General features: G+C 33.8%; 3 protein-coding genes across 3 annotated transcripts; 2 read left to right on the top strand and 1 right to left on the bottom strand.

The window, feature by feature from the left end:
* The first annotated feature begins 310 nt into the window (after positions 1–310).
* Positions 311–9,433, top strand: LOC133172110 (uncharacterized). The gene is made up of 2 exons (XM_061306919.1): positions 311–419; positions 6,306–9,433. Exon 2 carries the CDS (start codon positions 6,375–6,377, stop codon positions 7,482–7,484), a length of 1,110 nt encoding a protein of 369 aa, XP_061162903.1. The 5' UTR covers positions 311–419; positions 6,306–6,374; the 3' UTR covers positions 7,485–9,433.
* A 1,291-nt stretch (positions 9,434–10,724) lies between these two features.
* Positions 10,725–17,511, top strand: LOC133205337 (uncharacterized). The gene is made up of 4 exons (XM_061341127.1): positions 10,725–10,733; positions 13,276–13,456; positions 16,261–16,630; positions 16,713–17,511. Exons 3-4 carry the CDS (start codon positions 16,424–16,426, stop codon positions 17,298–17,300), a joined length of 795 nt encoding a protein of 264 aa, XP_061197111.1. The 5' UTR covers positions 10,725–10,733; positions 13,276–13,456; positions 16,261–16,423; the 3' UTR covers positions 17,301–17,511.
* On the bottom strand, positions 17,464–19,879 carry LOC133205336 (LIM/homeobox protein Awh-like). Its single transcript, XM_061341125.1, has 5 exons — positions 19,588–19,879; positions 18,986–19,167; positions 18,655–18,866; positions 17,837–18,088; positions 17,464–17,675 (listed from the first exon to the last, which is right to left on the bottom strand). Exons 1-5 carry the CDS (start codon positions 19,726–19,728, stop codon positions 17,617–17,619), a joined length of 846 nt encoding a protein of 281 aa, XP_061197109.1. The 5' UTR covers positions 19,729–19,879; the 3' UTR covers positions 17,464–17,616.
* Between the last annotated feature and the right edge of the window lie 1,462 nt (positions 19,880–21,341).

Raw genomic sequence — 21,341 nt, forward strand, 5'->3', positions numbered from 1 at the left:
CCTACTTAACCATTAATTTGTTTACATTTCATGAAATTAGTAAGTAATTAATTACCAGAGACATATTGCAAGACTGCAAAATTGACTACTTTATCATTGACATTTCTTTACATTTCTTGTAAATGTTTTTATTGTCGAATTGAAAATATAAGGAATTAATAAATGTAATATTAGAAGTTGTAATTTAAAGTTTCCAAGAGATCAAGTTAAAGGTCGTTTCAGGATAATGACATAAGGTATGTTAATTTAACAGAGTTCGCGAACGGTCATTGACATCTGTCGAAATGGCGAGGTCGTCGCAACGCATGCGCGAATTCCTAATAGACTATACTGTTGAAAAGAAGTGAAACATTTGGGAGATCTCGAGATATTTTGTATAGGATTTAAAGTACAAGAAGCAGTAACAATCTTCAGAAGTGGTAAGATATTTTTTTTTCTTATTTAAGTAGTGTTTATAGAAGAACTAAGTATATTTTTATTTTGTGTTTTTCTTGGAGATGCTATTTTTACCGAGCATTATTCTGCTAGCAGGCTGCCAAAGCCATTTAAATGATTTTCGTCTGCTGGTCGCAGCTGCCAAGATATTCGTGAAAAAAGAAAAAAAACATTTAGGTTACGAAAAGATATAAAACATTTTACAATTTTAACACAAAAATGTACTCATGCTAAAGGGTCAGCACCAGGTCACAACGGAATTCACCTAATCTAAAAATAGATTTGACCATGCATGCACTTTATGCAGTTCCTCGACTTATTAGTAAATCTGATAAATATTGACATCAAGACCAACTTTTATGAGCGGGATAAAGATAAGATGATGTAATAAGTTTATTCACAGTGAATTAATCAGTGTCTGGAATTACCAGTTAAAATACTGTCTATAGCTTCTACCAAAACATTGGATACGTAGAGCTCTGTATCTTATTTCAGATTAAAAAAGAAAAACAATTTCACAACTACCATTTTTTTTATTCATAAGTGGTTAATGTGAATGCCCTGTTTGTCGTAGGTTGATGAGATTTGTGAATTAAATTTGTGGAAATTAATTTATAAGTCATTGGCATTGCTGTCGTCAGCAAAATCAAACTTCATGATATGCAAGATTTTTTAATTGAAGTTTTGTGTGAAAATTCTCTTTTCTGCAATAGTTAATGTAGTTTAAAGTAACCCTTACGTTAATTAAGTACTGTCATAAAAGTTTTTGTTTTATTTATATGTTAATTCTATTTTTATCTAGATATACATTTTCAATTACAAGGCATAACTAATATGATTTGGGAATAAGTTAACTCATATAAATCCGATTCCTTTAATTAACTTGCAATTATAAAGTTTCACAATTGTACTTTTTGCAGAAGAGTAATTAAAAAAAAAAGATTAAAAACATTAAAAAGTAATTGATTTGATAAGTGATTCATTCATTTATTTATTTTATTTTATTAAAAAACAAATAGGTACACATATGCATATTTAAAAAAAAAATGTAACAGCAGGAATTTTCAACTTTCGATTGAGGAAAACAGACAATGTCATAAATTTTGGTAATGAATATACATAATTTTCTTTAGAATGTTGGATCAGTATTTGTCAACAAATTACCAAATTTTATAATATTTGGATGTACAGAATAGTTTTGTAACAATAAAATCATTCCGAATATTGCACATTACGTTCCAGTAAGTAGTGAAATTCATCCCCAATTTGATGAGAAGAAATGTTACTGAAAGAGGACTAAAGTTTGATATATCCATTAATCTCAGAACTGACAATACATACAGACATAAAGCATCTTATGTATTGTACTTCTTTAAAAAAACGTCTAACGAAAAAAATTATTAATTTTGTGATCGTCATAATTTAAATTCAAAATTAAAAATGATATTATATGCATATCAAGTATTAAATTGACGGCTGCGTCTTATAGAGTAAAACTACATCTTAACTACTTTATTATTATTTTAATTTAGACGACTATTAAATTAATTTAATTGTTTTTGTAGAAATGTGTTCGTTGGTGTTACTAACTTTATTTGGCCATTGAAAGCCTATTTTGTATGTCAGGGGAGTTCTGTCTCTCGTAAAAAGAACATTTTTGGGTTTGCGATAGACGTACCGACCGTGTCCTTAACTTGACCCGCACGTAGATCTAATACTGTGTATTCCCAAGATCTGTAGAATTTCCTTCTAAACCTCTCTCTCTCTCTCTCTCTCTCTCTCTCTCTCTCTCTGTGAGTGAAATAAAGAGCGAACCAAAGTGGTAAAAAGGTCAATTCAGGATTTTCCAAAACAGACGATTTCTGGTATGTTTGTGGGTGATTTGAACAAATAATCAGATAAAACGATAAGTGGAACACATCGTCATGCTTACGTTTAAATTGTAAATACAGATGACGTTGACCCCGAATTTTCATTTGCTAATAAAAGTATGTGTGGCTGGGTTCAGCGAGCGGTCACACTCGGGAGCTAGGGTAAATTTGCCTCTTCGTTATCGATTTGAATGTAATTTTCTGCACGTCTTTTTACGAGTAGAAAAAAAATAATAATGTAACTAAAAGAAAGTCAATGCATGTACAAATGTACTTAGGGAAGGAAAAACATCTGAATGTGAAATATACATGTATGTATATAGAAAAGAGTTGATAACTTTGATGAGACTACTTGGGATTCTGGCTTTAGGTATTAGCAGTGAAGATTTGTTCGTATTTATATATTCTTAGTCATGACTACAAGAATAAATTTATAGAGTGGCAAATTTAGAGGGAGCCCGGAAAGGGGGGGGGGCACGGGGGGCTTGGACCCCATTTTTGTAATTAATAAATCAATTTTGATGTTAAATATTTCTTTTATTATACATGTACATAAATTATGACAAAACTGATGAAAAACAAAACTTGGGCTTCACCCCCTCCCTTGCCCCTACCAGTGTCCACTGCGCCCCCAAATCCCTGGCCTGTTGTTCTATCCCCTTTTAAAGAATCTTGGGTAGACCTGCAATTTCTGTGTACTTTCATGTGTTCTCTTTAGAGAAGTGGACAGGCTTTCGCTTTCTACGAAGGCGAAAGCCTGTCCACTTCTCACATTTATGTAAAGTAGTAGCCATTGAAAGAAATCGGGAGATGCGACAACTGGTCACTAGCTTAGTGTAGTGTGAATCACCCGGAAGGACTCCTTATGTGTAAAAAATAATGTGGGCGTCAGCAAAATTTAGATGACAAAGTAGGATTTGTTGCTTGATTTTCGGAGGTTACTGAGGAATTTGAAAAAAAAAATTCACCAATCAAAAACATGATTGCAAATTGTGGGCATGGGTGTGCAGTGACGTCACGCTTGCTTCCGACACTGAGTATACGGCGTTCGGTTACCTCATATGCCCGGTCATAGAACCCCTGCAAACAATCATACAATACTGTTTATCCAATTAATGACTTGTAGAAAACATCTTAAAACGGGAGTGACTAAGCTGCTGGAAAATCTACAAAAGGAAAAAACAAGGAGGAATATTTTCCACGGGAAATGTTTCCCAATACGCTGTAATTAAATGCCCACAATTAGCCATGAAAATAAATCTATATTTTCTACATTACAGTTGACTGGACTCCTAGAATTTAAAGAAATTTTTGTTTAAAACTCTTTTTAAATAATAAATCACCCATGGTGATGAACTTTATGTAACTCTAAACATTTGAAGAGGAACAAAATTCAATGATGAATTTGTATTAATCCGAGATTCCTCTGACTCTAACCCCTGCTTTTATATTTTGACATGTGCAGGGGAGAGACTCTCCCCTGCACATGTTAAAATATAAAAGCAGGGGTTAGAGTCAGAAGAATCTCGGATTAAATTTGTATATGTTGCCATAGCTTCAATTTGTACAATCTCTCTCTCTCATATAATAATAATAATAATAATAATAATAATAATAATCTACAAGCAAAATCTAATCTCATGTTTAGGTTTCTGAAAATAGTGACCGGATTGTTGCTCCTTTTCTTGTAACGGTAAAGCACGACGAAAGAGATATAGATGACCTAGTAAACTTTTGGTCGGGTTCATATGGGGTTACTTGTTTAGTCAATAGAAAATCAATACCTCGACTGGACAGCATTGAGTGTTCAGGTCATCGGGGTGGCAAAGCTGGGGTCAATGTATATATTAAAACATTTTTATTTTTGTTTTACATTTGTGTCTGAAATGTATTACGTGACAAGCGTTCGTGTTCCTCTTTCGGTCTGGATTTAAGCGTCCATATGTTTACTATTTCCTGAAGCAGTGTCTTCTGGGTAAGATACAGAATCAACATTCATTCTGTTAGTTAGTCCAAAATGTAATATCCTGCAATGTAATTTTTTTTTTATAAAATAGTTTATAACTAAAATTTTTGCAAGTGATGATAAATATAGACTTATCGAAAATATTTCAAAATTGAAAAGTCTGGTTCTAAACAGTCAAAACAAAGAGACCAAGCTTTCGGTCACTTCAGGTCACGCGCAAGTTTAGCGGATACGCTTCAGAAATATCCAAATGGCGCAGTTCTTTTGATTTACAAAGAGAGTATTTAAAACAGCTAAGTTTGGATAAGAACATGATAGGCTAATCAATTTTGTTACAAAACTAGTGAAATTATAAGTTTGAAAGTAACGTATGAACTGCATTTAATTGTGTTAACAGAAAATTAACGTGGATTTCAGACCATCGCTTTTAATTGTAACTTCAGATCAATCAAGATAGCCCATTTTTCTTTGAGCTATATGCACACCATACATTATACATGTCCCTTGTCCGATAAGTGACCCATTCTTTAAGTATCAAGATTTCGTGAACCGAATCTACGCGTTGATTGAGCGTCGTTAATTATCGTTGCTTTGTTCTATATTTGTCTATATTCTCAGGTATTTTTAGACCAAGGGCTACAATGAATTCTCAGAAATTCCACTTCATTGGTTTTTGCGTTGTTCCTTTTTTTTTTTAACGGAAATAAGAATAGCGCTTTGGCATTTTTAAGGCTTTTTTGAAAATCATTTCAAATAAGCATATTATTTTTATTAAATAACAAAGAATTACAAGATATTTCCAAAAAATATACCAAGAGTTTATGAATACTGAAAATTTTTTTCCCGTCTTTTACACACCGAGTGAGTATTTGTAGATATTGTGATTTTCAGAGAAAAATAATTGGGAAAAATTGCGCAAAAAAGGTTGCATAAAATTCTACCCAGTCTGCAGCTTAAATTTGATTTTCTCTCATATTATCTTTTAAAAAAAAAATGGACGAGTTCATGTACATTGGAAAACAGGATGTTGAATTCACAGTAAGGAGGCTTTTTAAAACCATGAGTGAAACCATCTTCATGGAAAGTTGGAAACTGCCTTTTGTTAAATTTTGTTTGTATATTGTTTTTTGTTTGTTTTTGTAAAATTCACATAAAGACTGCGAGTATAAAAGATGTTGATGATAAACCTGATCAAACCTATTACATGATCTCTCTCTCTCTTTCTCTAAGTCGTTGTCTCATGTTCACACCTGTTAAAACGGTGATTGATTGTGAAATCAATATACTCACTTGACAGAAATTCTTTTCAACCAAGCCTCATAAACGGTTTGATCGCTGGATGACCCCCATGCTGCTTTAAGACAATACGTTTGAATGCGATGTATATAAAAGTTTGAAGTGTACGCAGAGAAAGAAAAGGTTGCCAACGGTCGATGTCCTTAGTTAAACCATAGACCGCCTCCTCGTACATAATAGTACGTTTTCCTATGAATGTACAAGGCTTGATGCTTACGACCGGTCACACGAGGTGAAAAGTTTACGTGATGCATAAGCTCTTGGCTCTTCTAGTTTTTGCGTATATAAGACACTGTTTATGAGTTTCGTCATACTAATTGACTTGTCAGTTTAACTTTACGCAACGAACAGTGCAGTGAAAATTTTTTTTAGAATCGTTTTGAAGAAAATTTAACAGGATTTCTTTAGTGTTTTGAGATTGAATTTGTTAAAACTTCTTTAACGATGGTATGCTTTAAGAGGTAAATTTAATATTTTTTTAATAAAACAGGAACTCATTGAAAAATATTTTAAAATGTATAAAAAGTAATTTTTTAAGAATAAAATCTCGGAAACGATTTTTATAATACTTCACATTTTGAACGTTGCATTTCATTCAGTTATGATTAAGATATTGATTAGTATATACATGTATGAGATCACGAACAGCATAAATCTGAGATTTTAATGGAATTTATTATTATTATAATCGATTACATGGTTCATATTTCCTAATTTTTGCTTGTGTTATTTTTTAGTTACTTTGCTAAAAGAACCCTTTTATTGGAGAGTTTGACCAAGGCGTTTAACCTTCACAGAACGACATCATGGAGCAACCTCTTGATTTAAGCCAAAACAGTGACTCAAACAAACGAAGTGAATACAACATGGACGTCGAGGAACCAATTTGTCAATACCCAAATTGCTCCTGTCCCCTCAAACACATCACCACGCTGGAGAGCCCCAAACACAGACAAAGTCCCCCCAGGACGGAACATTACATGCCCCACTCCAGCGTCATGGAAGGTCCGTACGACGTACGACATGATGGAATTAACTATGATGGCGGTCTAGGAAAAAGGACATATATGGATGAATGTGCAAACACTAACTTTTACCATCCTAAAAGGCGAAAGATTGAGATGTACAAACAAAGAATCGCCAGATCCACTTCTGAGAACAGCTTGTCGTCTTATGATGATCCCTATTCAACTTTAAACGTTGATTATCAAGGCTACGCTCCTAACGGAAATATACCGTACCCTAGTCAGGAGAAGAATAGCGAATTATTCTGCAAAACCAGATCAATTAATACACCGACCACGATAGCAGGAGAAGAAATGTCCATGGAGGGAATGTATCACCCTACAACGAATGATGACGAATACCGCGAGAGAAGCTACAGCACAAGTCACATTCAAAGATTACCAAAGAAGCGCCAGTATACAAGGCAGTACTCAAATAATTCTTCATCTCAGCAAATGTCTCCACGTCCGTCACAAAGCAGCGGTCACGTTACTCCACAATCTCAGCGTCACCCATATCAGCGTAGCAAGCCGGCGCCAAGCGCCACAGTCACCAGCGAAAAGGAGGGGAAAGAGAACAACAAAGAGACAGCTAGCTCAATAAAAGCAGACATGATACGGGAAATAGACAATTGCCCGGATACAGACGATGTTGCGACATTCCGGAAACAACTGTTTGAAAATATCGTGCAGAGTGCCAAACAAGCGAGAGAGGCGAAGCTTAAGTGCAACAATACCGGTGGCGGTCTGGTGGCGTTAGATTACTTAATCTCCAAAAATGTGCTCCACAGTGAGGATAAACCATTCAAGGCTAGGAATAACCATATCCAACAGATCATCCGAGGCGAAAAGCCCGGAAAATTGTGTTTAATGGACATAGTCGAATTACAAGTCGAGATAGGATTAGCTTAGATAGATATATATTGAATTTATCTTGACAATCGTCTCACTTTTATTGCATGAAATTGTCATCCTCTATAATGGACGTTTTGTCGTCAAAGAGAGAGTGAGCTTGGTAGATTTGAATCCTGAAAAAATGTAGAATAGAGTTTTACATCTAGCAGCACTTAAAGTGCTTTGCTAGATGGAATTCGATTTAATTTTATGTAGTTAAGAAAATTATGAAATATAGACAAAAATATATTTAAAAAAATATTGGGATAGATCCCGTTTTAGAAAATTGTGTGTTGTAAACAAAATATTTATTACAAATGTTGTACAAGTGATGTCTGTGTTTTGTTAAGCTATGAAGTTCGAATGGTTCAGTGGTTAGATGATAGCATCAGATATATGTGGGAATGGTGGATCTAAAATATTCTTACATCTTCTACCAACAAGCAACATACATATAGACTTTTTTTCAAATTCCAGGAAGCTTGCATTTCTCTTACCAAATTGTTTTATCACAACTGTAAATATAAAAACACACTTTTTTGAAAAATCTAAATTTTGATATCAAAATTATAAGAAAATTTTAACAAAAGTAAATTAATTGTAAGAAATGTTTAGAATATTTACGAATTTTCACGGATTTACGACCGTGATTTTCTGTATATTTTTGGAGTCTTTATACTTCCGGTGAGAGGTGAGTATCGAGTATCCTTAAAGAAATCCTATGAAGTAAGAAAGGGACAGATGCTGAAAACAAGATTTTGAGTTAGCTCTATAAAAGGGAGAGTCCCATTTTTGTGTCATGAATGGATTTTTGCTTTGTTGCTCACTTAGTGAGGATGCTAGTGGCGGTTATCTCTAAATAACAGCTTTACAAAGTGCATTGGTAACTTGTCATTTTGCAATATACGATCTGTGATGTATGAGTTTATATAATCAGAAACCCAGAGCCTTTCATTGGGAAAGTTTAGAGGTGAACGTGTCGAGGAGTCAATAGAGGTATGCAAAAAAAAAGTGTATTTTGTGAAAGCGTAGGCCAAGATTATTTTTGTTACGCTGAAATTTGTGAAAATACCAAATGTAATTGTACAAAGAAGTTTGTATGTACACACGCATCGGCATATTTTTGATTGCTGACCAGCAAATACGTTTATATATAAATATATACGGTGCCATGATTCCGTGTCGTCCGAGTTGATATGAACTGAATGTGTTATCGTTGCTCTTTTGGCCTGTGACAGCAAATACTTTTATTGTAGAGTGATCTTATGCGATCTCATTTTTTTTGTTCCACTGTGTATGAATTAACAAAAATCAAATGTGTTACTAAAGTAGTCATTAGAAATCTCAGGTTGTAACCGTCACTATACATGGTAGTTATGAAAATATACATGAACGAGAACTGGTAAATGTTTGAAAACCTCCTATAGACACAAAGTGAAAAAAACTATTTTTTAAAAAATTCCAATGATTTGCCCAGTTTTCGTCCTTTTAGCTTATTTCTTTGGCATTTTTGTAAGAAACTACTTTTTTGGAAGAATTATAAATTTTGATTTTTTTTATTCCTTTCAAAAACGAAATTTTTTTTTTTATCAGCGATGAAATGTCTCTCTCATAAGTCATATTCCACATTTATCGCCCATTTACTTGAGTGAATTGAAACAGTGACCAAAAACCTGTGTTTTAGTATGATTTTAGAACGTGTATATGTTTTGAAACTAAGTGTGTGTTTGAGTGCAAACATATTTACGGTGATTGTCAGTTGTACTGACCAATCCATGTTGTTTGTATCTCATATATTGTTACTATATATATATACATATATACAGAGACCAATCACAACTTTATTACTGTAATAGTTCCAAGAGAACTTTAAATATATTAAGTGATGGGTGTCACAAAAGTGATATGGAATTTATGAAGATACTTATATTTCTGTTTTATGTTCATGTACTTTAAATTATTGAATAAATTTAGTATATGTACAATATGTCCTCTTTTTTTCAATTTCTGACGATGATGGGAGACGGAAGGTTTGCTGAAGTCAGATACTGAACTGAAAACAAAAGGCAAATTTATTGAGCCATTTTTAAGGCAAGAAAAAACCCCCGCAAACTATCATGATGCTAAGTCTAGTCAGAATCGGGCAGAATACGCGAAGCATTAAAATTATATGAAAACTTAAATTTTATTCGATTCTCCCTCTTAGTTTAGAGCCCAAAAGTGTAGAAAGCCAAAGGTTTCAAAATTTAAATCATTTGGCTTTCCATACAAAAAAAACTATTCTTACTGAAATTCTTTTTTATCAGAATAAAATTTTCTTACCAAAAAAAAAAAAAAAGATACCAAGAGTCAATGATAGAAATGATTTATAATCGTTGTTCATTTTTCGTGAATTGGTAAAACAAAATTAATTTCATGATCAAGCAGTATCTCGACTTGTAAAGGAGTTAAGCGGGAGGGGTCCTATTTATAGGCGCTTGGTTTCAGAATGGTGAATTTTGTGTGTGTGTGTGTCTAAATATACACATTAAAATAAAAATTAAAAAAAATCGCTGAAATTCGCATTTTTTAAAGATATCATATTTATGTGTATAAAATTACACAAATATGATATCTTTTAAAAAAAACTAATTTCAGCGATTTTTTAAATTTTTTATTTTAATGAGTTTATTCAGACAGACATATAAAAACACACAATACACACAATAAACCATCCTGAAACCAAGAATCTGTAATCCTATTATCTCAATGGTGACAAGGGTGTTGCAATACGCTTTGATCAAAGGCGCTTCCCATATAAGTCAACAAAATGCTGTACCCCTTAAAATTCAACATATTATCTCGTTCTCTAATAATGCAAAATATATTTGAAAATACAATGTAGTTAAAATCAAGCGTGCTCATACTTTTAAATTTTAGGCACTTCTGATGAAAACCGATTAGACGACTTTTTATAATGGCGACGAGTTGCAGGCCTTGTTGATTTTTATTACATATGGATACAAAGCATTTTTCTTTTAAATTTACTTAATATGTAGATGGGGGCCTATTTTTTGCTTAACCTTTAAGGGGGAAGGGTCTGACGAAGACTCTGAGTTTTAGAGTTTACGAATTTAATTTCTGTCTCCGTGGAGTGTGAGAAAATTGACTATTGTGGTCACTGTTACACAATACATCGACTCTTATCTTAAATTCAATCCAAGTAAACTGGACAAAGTATGTGGTTCGTTTTTCTATTTCTTGTGATTAAATCTACGCAAGCAAATGGTGAGATTTCAATTTTAAACCCCTTGACAGGTGTTTTTTGACATATTTTGCATAAAATTCATGCATTTGTTATAAATAATTCTTGATCTTGATAAGAAAAGCGACATATCAATAGTTTTTATTTCTGACATTTGTATTACAACTGTAAAAATACATGTATATTTCTATCACGAACGTCTATCGCGAACGTAAATTGTCGTATGATTGTCCACAATATAAGAAAATTTCTTTGATTTTCAGGGAAATTTTTTAATGCAGAAATCAATAAAAAAAAAAGAAGTGAAATTTCATGATTGCAATTACAATTAAAATACTTTTTGGTTAGTAATTGATTGATTAAAAAAAAGATTCCTCGCTTTTCAAAAGTTTGTTCTTAGGTCGCCATCTTTGGAAAATATCTGAAGAATTTTCCTACCCTTTATAACTTTTGGGTTTGTAACTTTGTCATTTTACATTAAAAAAAAATAAATAAAATACAATACGTTTGCACCTTCTAATTTGATTGCCCCAGAATGGGGCTCCACAATAATCGAAAGAAAAAAATTAAAACATTTTTAAAATTTGTCGCATCGCGTCCAAATGTTTGGTTACACAAAGAAGAGAAATACTATTTCTTTCCCTTATGGCCTTTGATCGAATTGACCCTGCAAAGGGACACAACTTTTACATTTTCCAAACGTGAATTGAACAAATTATGATTACTTTATCAGAAAATATTTTGCGGAAGTGTATAAATATTTATTTAGGTACAACATTGAAAAGATAAGGTAAAGATTGGAATTGCATTCATGTATAATTCGCTGAAATGTTTCACAGGATTGCGGATTTTGTAATTCTAGAAATGTTGGGATAGAATTTTTAAGAGGTGAATACCTGCCAAGAAAGCAAGAGAAGCAGCATAAATGTGTATCAAAATGCACGGAAAGTCTATATCTGGATAGAGATCCGTTCTCTTTAAATATTATCCGTACATGTACGCTTACATGTATACTATATTTAATTTTGTAATTTTGATTACCAGTACTTTAGTCTTGCCCCATGATCCATTGCACTCAGATAACGAAGTGAAAGGGATCGTGATACAAGACTGTGTTAGTATCAGGACATTTTAGTTCGTTGCGTGTTTAGAACGGCATGTTCGAATAAATACAGAATAGGAAGATTTTCGAAGGGTCGGTAGGAAAAGTGCAAATATTAATTAAAATCTAATGTGAATTGGTGTTTCCCCCAAAATCCAAGATGGCAGGTGTCGTCCCTTTGCCTTTTTTAATGTACATAGAACAACGATTATTTTAAAAATACTGCTTATATCAGAAATGTTCATTTTTAAATCTTAATATTCATATTTATATAGACATGGAAAAACACACAATATACTAAATACACCTTCCTGAAACCGAACCCCCATATGTTAACTAACCACCTGACCTTGAACTACATATATAGTCATCTTCCAACCTGGGAACAGCGGTTCTTACACCAAGCCCAAAGGAACCGGGGTCGGGGGCAATGGAGTAGGGACGTGTCCTCCCCCAATAATTTTGCCATTATATATTTTATTATAGAAAACGAGGCTAGTTTACAGTTGTACCCCCTCAATAATTGTCACAGTATATACTATATACATTAGAAAACAAAAGCTAATTTATGGTTATGTCTCTTTAAAATAACGTATGATGTTCAACTTCTTTGCGCTTTTCAAGAATTTCTTTTAGGTTGTGTCCCCACTCGCAAAACAAAATTGATTTCTACGGGCAAATACGCTGGGTACATATATAAAAGCAGTAAAGGAATTGAAGCCCGAAAGTACCATGCGTGGTAATGACAGGAGTTTGATACTCCTTAGTATAGTTAAATTACTAGTTCTTTTCACAAGACTTTTTTATTTTTAAAGTAAGAATTGATTTTTTTTAAGCAGAATACATGCACAAGGCTGTTTGAAGACTTCATTATACCTTGACCCTTTTACATTTTTTTCAGCATTTTGATGAATTCATTTTATTTCAAACGCAGTAGAGATCAGATGAACCGTCTAGTTATCCATCATGAATTTTTCAAAAAAAAAAAAAAAAAAAAGAAAAAGAAAAAAAAAAGGCTACTGACAAGCGGTTGACATTAATATTTCATTTGATTTATTTTTCAAACCCTAGATATGCGATGCATTTTCAAATACTGAAAATGCGTATGTTTAGCACGTATACAGTTATATTTCTTGTATTCGCTATAAGACCCAAAATTTTATTGTAATGAATTACCGATCTTGTACTTAATGACCGAATACCGTTCCTATTGTTGTTATTGCCTGTTATACTCATGTGTTCCCTGACATTTTCTAGTCTTGTTATCACTTAAGCATTTGTTTTTATTAAATCATTCTCCTTCAACTTATTTCATAACATGTATTTCCTAAATATATACATGTACGTGAAAGGTCTATGATCAGTGATATAGATAATAAAAAAAACAATTAAGGTTCATTCCCTCAAAAGAATATTTTTTTTATACATAAAAAAATGACAATTATTTTTTTCTCTGAATACAGACCCTACAAACTACGCTTCAACACTGGTGTTTGATGGACTTTACTATCTGAATCATCACCCAGACGTGGTCAGTTTAGGTATCCACACTCTCGAGCAGGCCAAGAACCATTGGCTCACTAAGGGAATCGACGAGGGGCGGCAGGCTATAGGAAGTTTTCATGTAAAACAGTACCTGAGACGGTAACATTTTTGAAAAAAAAAAACTATGATTCATGGACACATTTCTTATCTATCTTTAAAGAAAAGCATATTCATGTTTTTTCAATGTTTCTACCATGAAATGCAGGGTTGGGGCATAACAAGTGTTGGTTTTGTACGTTAGTTATTCCGTTCTTCATCTAAATTGGCTTGTTAACGAGTTTTAGATTATATTTCTTGTCGAATTATTTCTAGGGTGCGTATCATTACCCTACATTTTCAAAATTGTCATCACCGTTACATACTCATTACCGCTACAAAGAGGTTACGTTACCGCTACATTTAATAGCACATGTATATACATTTCTGCTGCATTGCCTCTTTCGATGCATGTACGGATTGATTTAAAGTACAACATATACATCCATAAGACCTGTTTCCCCTGCTCACCACGGAGAGGTGAAAGTAAGACTTTGAGCAAAATGTTTTGGGTTTTTGTTTCAGTTTTAATTTAAAATCTATTTTATTTAATAAAACATTTTAGAAAGTGTTAAACCGAGCATGGATAAAACACACAGTCTTTAAATAATTGATAGCGCTTTGAAGGCCATTTGCTTGACGTACTGCTGTTTGGAAATTTCTTATATGAATTATAATGGGTAACTTGTATTCCGTGCCATTGCTGGCTGATTCGATATGTAGCGGTAATGAGATGTACTCGGCAATATTCTTTTTGATAAAATGTAGCCGTAATGATCACCCGAAATTTCGAAAAAAAAAAATGTAGCGGTAATGAGTTGAAATTTTTCGCAATTTAGCGGTAATGTTGACCTCCCATTTCTTTATGTAGAAAGCCTTTGCGAAATCAAAATAAAAATCAGGTTCTGAGATGAACTCTCTGGGATTAAAAATCTCGATTGACAAAAAAAAAAAAAAAAAAAAGCGGGGAGTAACAAATAAAAATAATCTTATCAAAATTTAACTACATTTCTTCCTAGATTCATTTAAATCTGAAAAAAGGTTTTAATACTAATTAAATATCGTCTTAATGACAAAATACGGATTTTTTTCACAATCAAATTTAATTTGAATATGAGTGATGCGTTAGCCTTTATTTTTTGGAAGCAAAACCTTCCTTTGCGGAGGAATAGCAAAAGGCATAAGTGCGCTTTTCTGATCAAAACTTCTCAGTTGTCTGTCGTCGTAAACTTTTCACAATTTCACCTTCATTTCCAAAATCACCAGGCCAATTTCAACCAAACTTGGCACAAAGCATCCTTGGATGAAGGGAATTCAGATTTCTTCAAATAAATGACCACGCCTTCTTTCAAGGGGAGATAATTGGGAATTAGTGAAAATTTTATGTCATCGTTTAAAAATTTTCTTATCAGGAATCAACAGGCCAGAAGAGATGAAATTTATTTGAAATATCGTAGATAAAAGTTTATTGAAATCATGACTTCTGGGTTTAGGTTGGGGCCACAATAGGGGATGAAAAATTTACATAGGAATATAAAGGAAAAATCTTTAAAATCTTCTTCTCAAAAACAGCAAAGCCATGATTAGTCATATTAATATGGAACATCCTCAGGTAGCTTAGATTCAGGTTTGTTCAAATCATGCCGCCCCGGGGTAGAGTGGGCACAACAGGGGGCCAAAGTTTTACATAGGGATATATAGGGAAAATCTTTTTAAAAAATCGTCTTATCAAGAAAGCAAGGTCATGAATAGTTATATTTATAAGGAAGCATCCTCGGAGTGTGTATAATCAATTTTATTCAAATCATGTCTCGGAGGTTACGGTGAGGCCACAACAGGGGATGATAGTTTTACGTAGGAATATACATGTGTAGGAAACTAGAAATATGTCCATAGACATAAATGACCCGCTAAGGGCTTATTAGTAATGTAACACGAAAACTTGTATTAGTGTATGAAGTTTGGTGAAAATATCTTGAATAGATTCTTTAAAACTGAGTTTTATACACAATAAATAGTAAAGTCAAAGGTCATGTGGAATGTCAAGGTAAAAAATATCTTGAATAGTTTCTTTGAATCTGAGCTATATCAAATTTAAGAAAACTGAGGTCAAGGTTAAAAATCGTTGATACATTTATTAGCACTCAACAAAATATATCAGCATATAAGGTTGGAGAAAAAAAATTTGATTTGTTTCTTTAAAACTGAACAAAACATAAATATTAAAAAAGTAAGGTCAAATTTTAAGGATGGTGAAGTTTGATAAAAATATCATGAAGTTTCTTTGAAACTAAGCTAAACGCTTTGGAAGGACGGAAATGACAAACACATGTTCCGGGCATTTTCATTGCGGGGCATAAAAAATTTAAATATCTTTTTCTCAAGAACTGGAAAGTCATGATTAATCATACATATATAGAAGCATCCACAGATTCGATTCAAGTCTGATCAAATCACCCCCAAGGGGGTAGGACGAGGCCATAATAGTAACAAAAGTTTTACATAGAAATATATAGGAAAATATCTTGAAAAATCTTTTCAAGAACAGCAAAGCCATGATTAGTCGTACTGATATGGAAGCGTCCTCAGGTATAGTAGTTTCAAGTTTGCTTAGAAAATAAGGGTCCTTGTGGGTAAGATGGAGCCAAAGTTTTACACTGGAACATATAGGGAAAAAGCTGCAAATGAAAAACGGCAAGATCATTAGTGACTCAGGTTAGCGTTGTGGCCCATGGGTTTCTTGTTGATAACGAAAGACCCAACAGTTAGAATTATAATACATGTATTTACAGAACAATAATTACAACAGACAAGTTGAAAAGTGATTTGTAATTGAACTAAAGCCCAGAGACTTTTGGCCTTTTCAGATACCATGATCTAGCCAACGCTTTTGGAACAAATTATCGTCAAGCAATTCAGCATTACATTCACCATAGCAGCACTGAACACCGCGTCGGTTACTTGGAAGGGGGGTTTGGGGGAACTTGGACCATTTCTGCTCATGGGATTTACATCGGTGCCTCTGCTAGAATGGGCGGAGCTATAGATAGTTTAACGTGGAACAACCGAGAGCTGGTGAATTCATACGATCATGGTCGAGAATTACAGATGGCCTGTAACAGCAATACGTATGCTGAATGTTACAATCCAACGGAAGCGGGGGGCAGAGATGATTCCGACCATACCAAAACATACATCCAATGGATTAGAGCGCATGGAAACATACTAGAATCGGAGGTATGCAACTCGGTTTTAGTCTATGTCCTCAAACGATACACATTTCGACATTATAATTGTACATGCATATTTTTCTTCGCAGGTCCATCCAGCCTTTTGGTTGCGTCCTGGAGCCCACGAAACCCGGGACACGACAATAAATGGCTGCACACGAGGTTCAGCGGCTTTGAACCATCAAATGACATACAAGTATCCCTTCCATAAAAAGGTTACCATTGGTACCCATGGGATCGACAACTGCATTGAATACGTGTCAAATTTCACTATCGGAGGAGACTGGCCCGCTGATTTAAAGTTCATTCAGATGGAAGCCCCAGCAGGGTATATGGCTGGAGATTTCAATCAGATTTACTATTTTAATCCCAAAACTGTTTCCATGGAAATACACAAAACGGACAATCACCCGGTAGTTTTATCGACACACGACAACCTGAACGCTGTGGGGGTTTACACACCACCTGGCCAAGACAGTGATATCCCGGTTAAATATGGTGCCCATGTCTTTCGCCTTGGAACCTTCGACAATGACACAGGAAAATGGAATGTCGTGTATAGAAAATATCGTACCCATGGTAACCAACCGGTCCAGTATGTGTACAAGACATATATTTGTGTTGGGTCATTGGGAATCGTTTCGAACTGTCTACATAAAATCATGCAAATGATATAGCTAAATTATATTACATCAATTGTTCAATGTCATATGACTAATTTGACAAATTTTGTTTGTTGAAAACATCAACTTGAAGGTTTCTTCAGCGTCAATTCTTATGCAATGGCAATTTGAACTTATTAAATCAATGAAAGACAAATAATTGTGTATAAATATCAATAATTTAATAATCAACAGATAACAAAGGCATAATGGCATAATAAATAGATCTACAGAAATAACACAATTTGTGCTTTATAGTCACACGAGTTGATCACAGGAACTGCAAGAGACTTAGCTTCAAAGCGGGATAACTCTGATATGAGAACGTCATTTACTCTGAAGTAGAATCGCTAAGTTGGCCCTCGGATCCGCTTGACCACTGTCCATTGCCTGCAAGAGTATCGGAAGAAACATGTATATATAGAACTCATTACATTAATCTTCAATCAAGTTGAATCTGATTTGCTGTTACAGATATTAATAAATAATGAATTTTTCCCTACAATAACGTATTAAATCACGTTAATCCAGTTTTCGAAATTGTTGCTTACAATAACTTTTTGAGTTGCTGCGACTATTCTGGTTGCTGCCGAATATCTGTTGCTTCTTCTGTCTGGCACGTGCGTTCTGAAACCAAACTTGTGCAACGCGCCTACTGACTCCTGCCGTAAGAGCAATTCTGTTCAACTCCTGGCTGTCGGGGTTGCTCTCGATGCGAAAGTTGGCTTGAAGGATCTGGAGCTGCTCTTCAGTAAAGGACGACCGCACCCGTTTGGCCTTTGGTTTGCTGCTCAGTTCTGAATCTGAAATTATTAAACATACAGGTTTGATATCATTTCTTTCTCCTTTTACAGATTTTTTTTAATTGGATAATTAGGTTTAAGGTATACATTAAAGAAGGAGGGCGGGAAAGAAACCTTTTAAAGAATTTAAAAAATAGTTTCACAGAAAATTCTAATCTAATATAAAGAGATAATATATATTTGAGGATTTCTGAATCTGAATTCATTAGCGCTGCAAATAGCTTACAGTTATATGTATTTAAAATGATATTTTACACATGACCTAACATTACTACTAATTAAATGATCGAATTATTAAATATTTATGGTTTGAAATGGTTTGAACATCCGAATCTGTCTGTTACATGTAAAGTTTCTAGAAAAAGCCGCTCTCGTTTTTACTTGTATTTGCAAATCACTATGCAATACAAATTTATATATTACAGTACTTCTTTGATGTGACAAGAAATTCTATAATAAGCCATAGGCATATTTGAATGATACGGAAACGTTTTAAAATTGAGACAAGATTCATTTTCTCCGCCTCATTTCCGTAAGGAGACGGTTTTCATAATACTCAGATTTACCTTTTTCTGTCCCTCCCTCGATGAGAGAAGTGTAATGTCTAAGACACAATACTTGGTCCCCATTCAGGGCGAATTCCTCCCCCGTAGAAAGTTGTCTTTGACAGGTATCGCATGCAAAACAGGCAAGATGGTACACATTATCACGGGCTCGCCTAACCCAGTCTGTCGATTGTATCCTCCTGAAACACTTAGAGCACTTGGTTCCAAATTCACTGCAAATGAGAAAAAAAACAAATAAAAGCAAGAAAGCATATATAAAGACAAGTACATATCATATCAGCTTTTGTCTGAACTCTGAATTGGTAGATATTTCTAGAAGCTAAGTACGTACCCAATGTAGTCTTGTCTACAGTATATGTTGTCATCTTTGACGAAGCAGCTTTCCTCTTGGTCGAGCTGGAGACAGCAGACACAACATCGAAGACAACTAGAGTGCCAACTGCCGCCATTGACGTGCAGGAAATATCTGTCCAGGATAAGTTCGTGACATCCCTCGCAGATCTGGTCCTCACACTGCAAGTCAACCATATTTCATCTCAGTCAACAATTTAGCGAGAGAATTCATTGTATATACTTTATGCAGAATTTCTATGTATAATAGGTTTTTGTTCTCCCAGCTGTCCCTTATTTGATGAATAGTTCGTTTCTTTACATGGCAGGTACAAATTACAAATTCTTATTCTGAACTTCACGTTTGACAAAATAATTTATTCAAAAAGTGCTTTAATTAATATTTCATGAACACGTTTTTTGTCATTTATTGTAGGACTTCATAAACTGGTGAACAAAATTCTCCAATATCTCTTATTTAGAATATAACATGGGAAATTAAATAAATACCTATCCCGTTTTTTAGTCCTTTTTTATCCCTGAATAATTACGTTTTTAAAAAGAATATTTCACTATATTTTCTCTATTTTTGAAAATACTGACCGATTCCACGGGAGACGTAAGTTGTTCTGCAAATGCTGAATCAGACGATAGAGATGAAGAGGAGGATCCAAGTTCTTCATAACTAGTCATCATCATTTCCTGGTCGCAAGACAGGTCCACACGGGTCAGTTCGGTCAACATGATGAACTAAAAAAAGCTACCTTGGAATGTAGCCAGTTCAATATATAGAAAGTCCGATGACTGAGCGATGTTCACCTAGGTTATACAGTGTTTGTTTTGCATTTTAATTGATCTCTTCGAGAGATCAAAAGTTGGCACCTGATATCCCGTCGCGTGGCAGGCATGCACGCGCGTGTTCACGGTCTAATTACCCCAGTGAAAAAATATCACTGACCCTAACGCTCTTATGTCATAAGTCAGGTATTAATTATTTAAACAGAATATTGTGCATTTTCAATGCAAGCCGATTAATATTTTTTTTATTTATTATTTTCTTAGAATGTTGCTTTCATAAACTTTCAATAATCTACAAGAAAAAGAAATAAAAGATGGAGGTGAATTGTTGAAAATATATGTTAAATATATTTTTAAAAACAATATCTTATTATGTTTATATATAAAAGGATTGGACAGAGACACACTGCTTATATAATCCCTCTCCATAGTTCAAGGGTCAGAGTCAATACAAAAAACAAAAATTTATACATAAATGGATGTTGGTTCTGTGGTTTGAAAATTTAGAAAAAGAAATAGATATATACTAATCTTTTTTTTTTTTTAGACAGAATAAGTTCATAAACAATTCTAAATACTGCAACAATTTGGTTGTAGTCATATTGTAATTGTATATTAAACATTCTTCTGTATTTGACATTTTAAAAAACGCTGCAAAATAAATAAGGAATATCATAATCTTCATAACTACAGGGTTACCCATTATAGCTTCACGAGATTCACAATATTTAGAAACAGGATGGGTATACCTCTTGCAGAGAGACGCAAAGTAACAAAACTGTGCATCACAATCCGGTACCCCATTATTAAAAAAAAAAATTTCTCAATTTTGTTATGTGTCTTTACTGAAAATATGTTTACAATATCATTTTCACTGTTCAAATTACAAGCGTAGATGTCTTCGAGTTTGCAAAAATGCTCCTTTTGACACCCCCCCCCCCCCATACCTATCGAGAGGTGGCTCATTGCTTACCCACACTTTGCGCCTCAGGTCAAATTTGTGACTGCACACTAGCCTACACATCCGCAGAAAAGAATATACGCCACTGGAAGACCCGTATCATTTCTTCAAATATCAACATGCTAGGGAGGAACTATTTAGAAACCTTTTATGTCTTACTAAACCAGATATTAAACTAAATATTATTGACTGTCACCTACTTCTGTGGGGAGATGAATCACAAAATGTTGAAATCAATAAATACATTTTTCAATCGGTACAAAAATTTAAAAGAGATTCTGGTAGATTTATTTAATTATTACAGCCTAACACTAGAGCTCTAATAAGTTATATAGTTTTACATGTATCGAATGTATATGTATAAAACAAACCTGTTTGTATATCAATTTTTTTTTTCCTATAGATATCGACAGTTGTAGCTTTTTAAGGTGGGGACCTTGTAAGTTGTTAGAACTTGTGTTCAAACCATTTGTATAATATTTATACAATAAAATATATTCAAATTCTAGATCAAAAAAAATTATTGATTAAAAAGGAGACTTATTGCATTATTACGCTCAACATTTCGGATTTTCACATAATGTCGTTTAATGGAAAT

Source organism: Saccostrea echinata, unplaced genomic scaffold (genome assembly GCF_033153115.1).
Source record: "Saccostrea echinata isolate AGI-Se365-2 ecotype Australia unplaced genomic scaffold, CSIRO_AGI_Sech_v1 ptg000054l, whole genome shotgun sequence".
In the NCBI taxonomy this organism is placed as follows: domain Eukaryota; kingdom Metazoa; phylum Mollusca; class Bivalvia; order Ostreida; family Ostreidae; genus Saccostrea; species Saccostrea echinata.

Coding starts and splice junctions, on each gene's coding strand:
- LOC133172110 (XM_061306919.1), top strand. CDS start 6,375: ATGGAGCAACCTCTTGATTTAAGCCAAAACAGTGACTCAAACAAACGA.
- LOC133205337 (XM_061341127.1), top strand. CDS start 16,424: ATGGGCGGAGCTATAGATAGTTTAACGTGGAACAACCGAGAGCTGGTG. Junction 16,631..16,712: donor GAAACATACTAGAATCGGAG/GTATGCAACTCG, acceptor TTTTCTTCGCAG/GTCCATCCAGCCTTTTGGTT.
- LOC133205336 (XM_061341125.1), bottom strand. CDS start 19,728: ATGTTGACCGAACTGACCCGTGTGGACCTGTCTTGCGACCAGGAAATG. Junction 19,168..19,587: donor TTACGTCTCCCGTGGAATCG/GTCAGTATTTTC, acceptor GTTGACTTGCAG/TGTGAGGACCAGATCTGCGA. Junction 18,867..18,985: donor TGTAGACAAGACTACATTGG/GTACGTACTTAG, acceptor TCTCATTTGCAG/TGAATTTGGAACCAAGTGCT.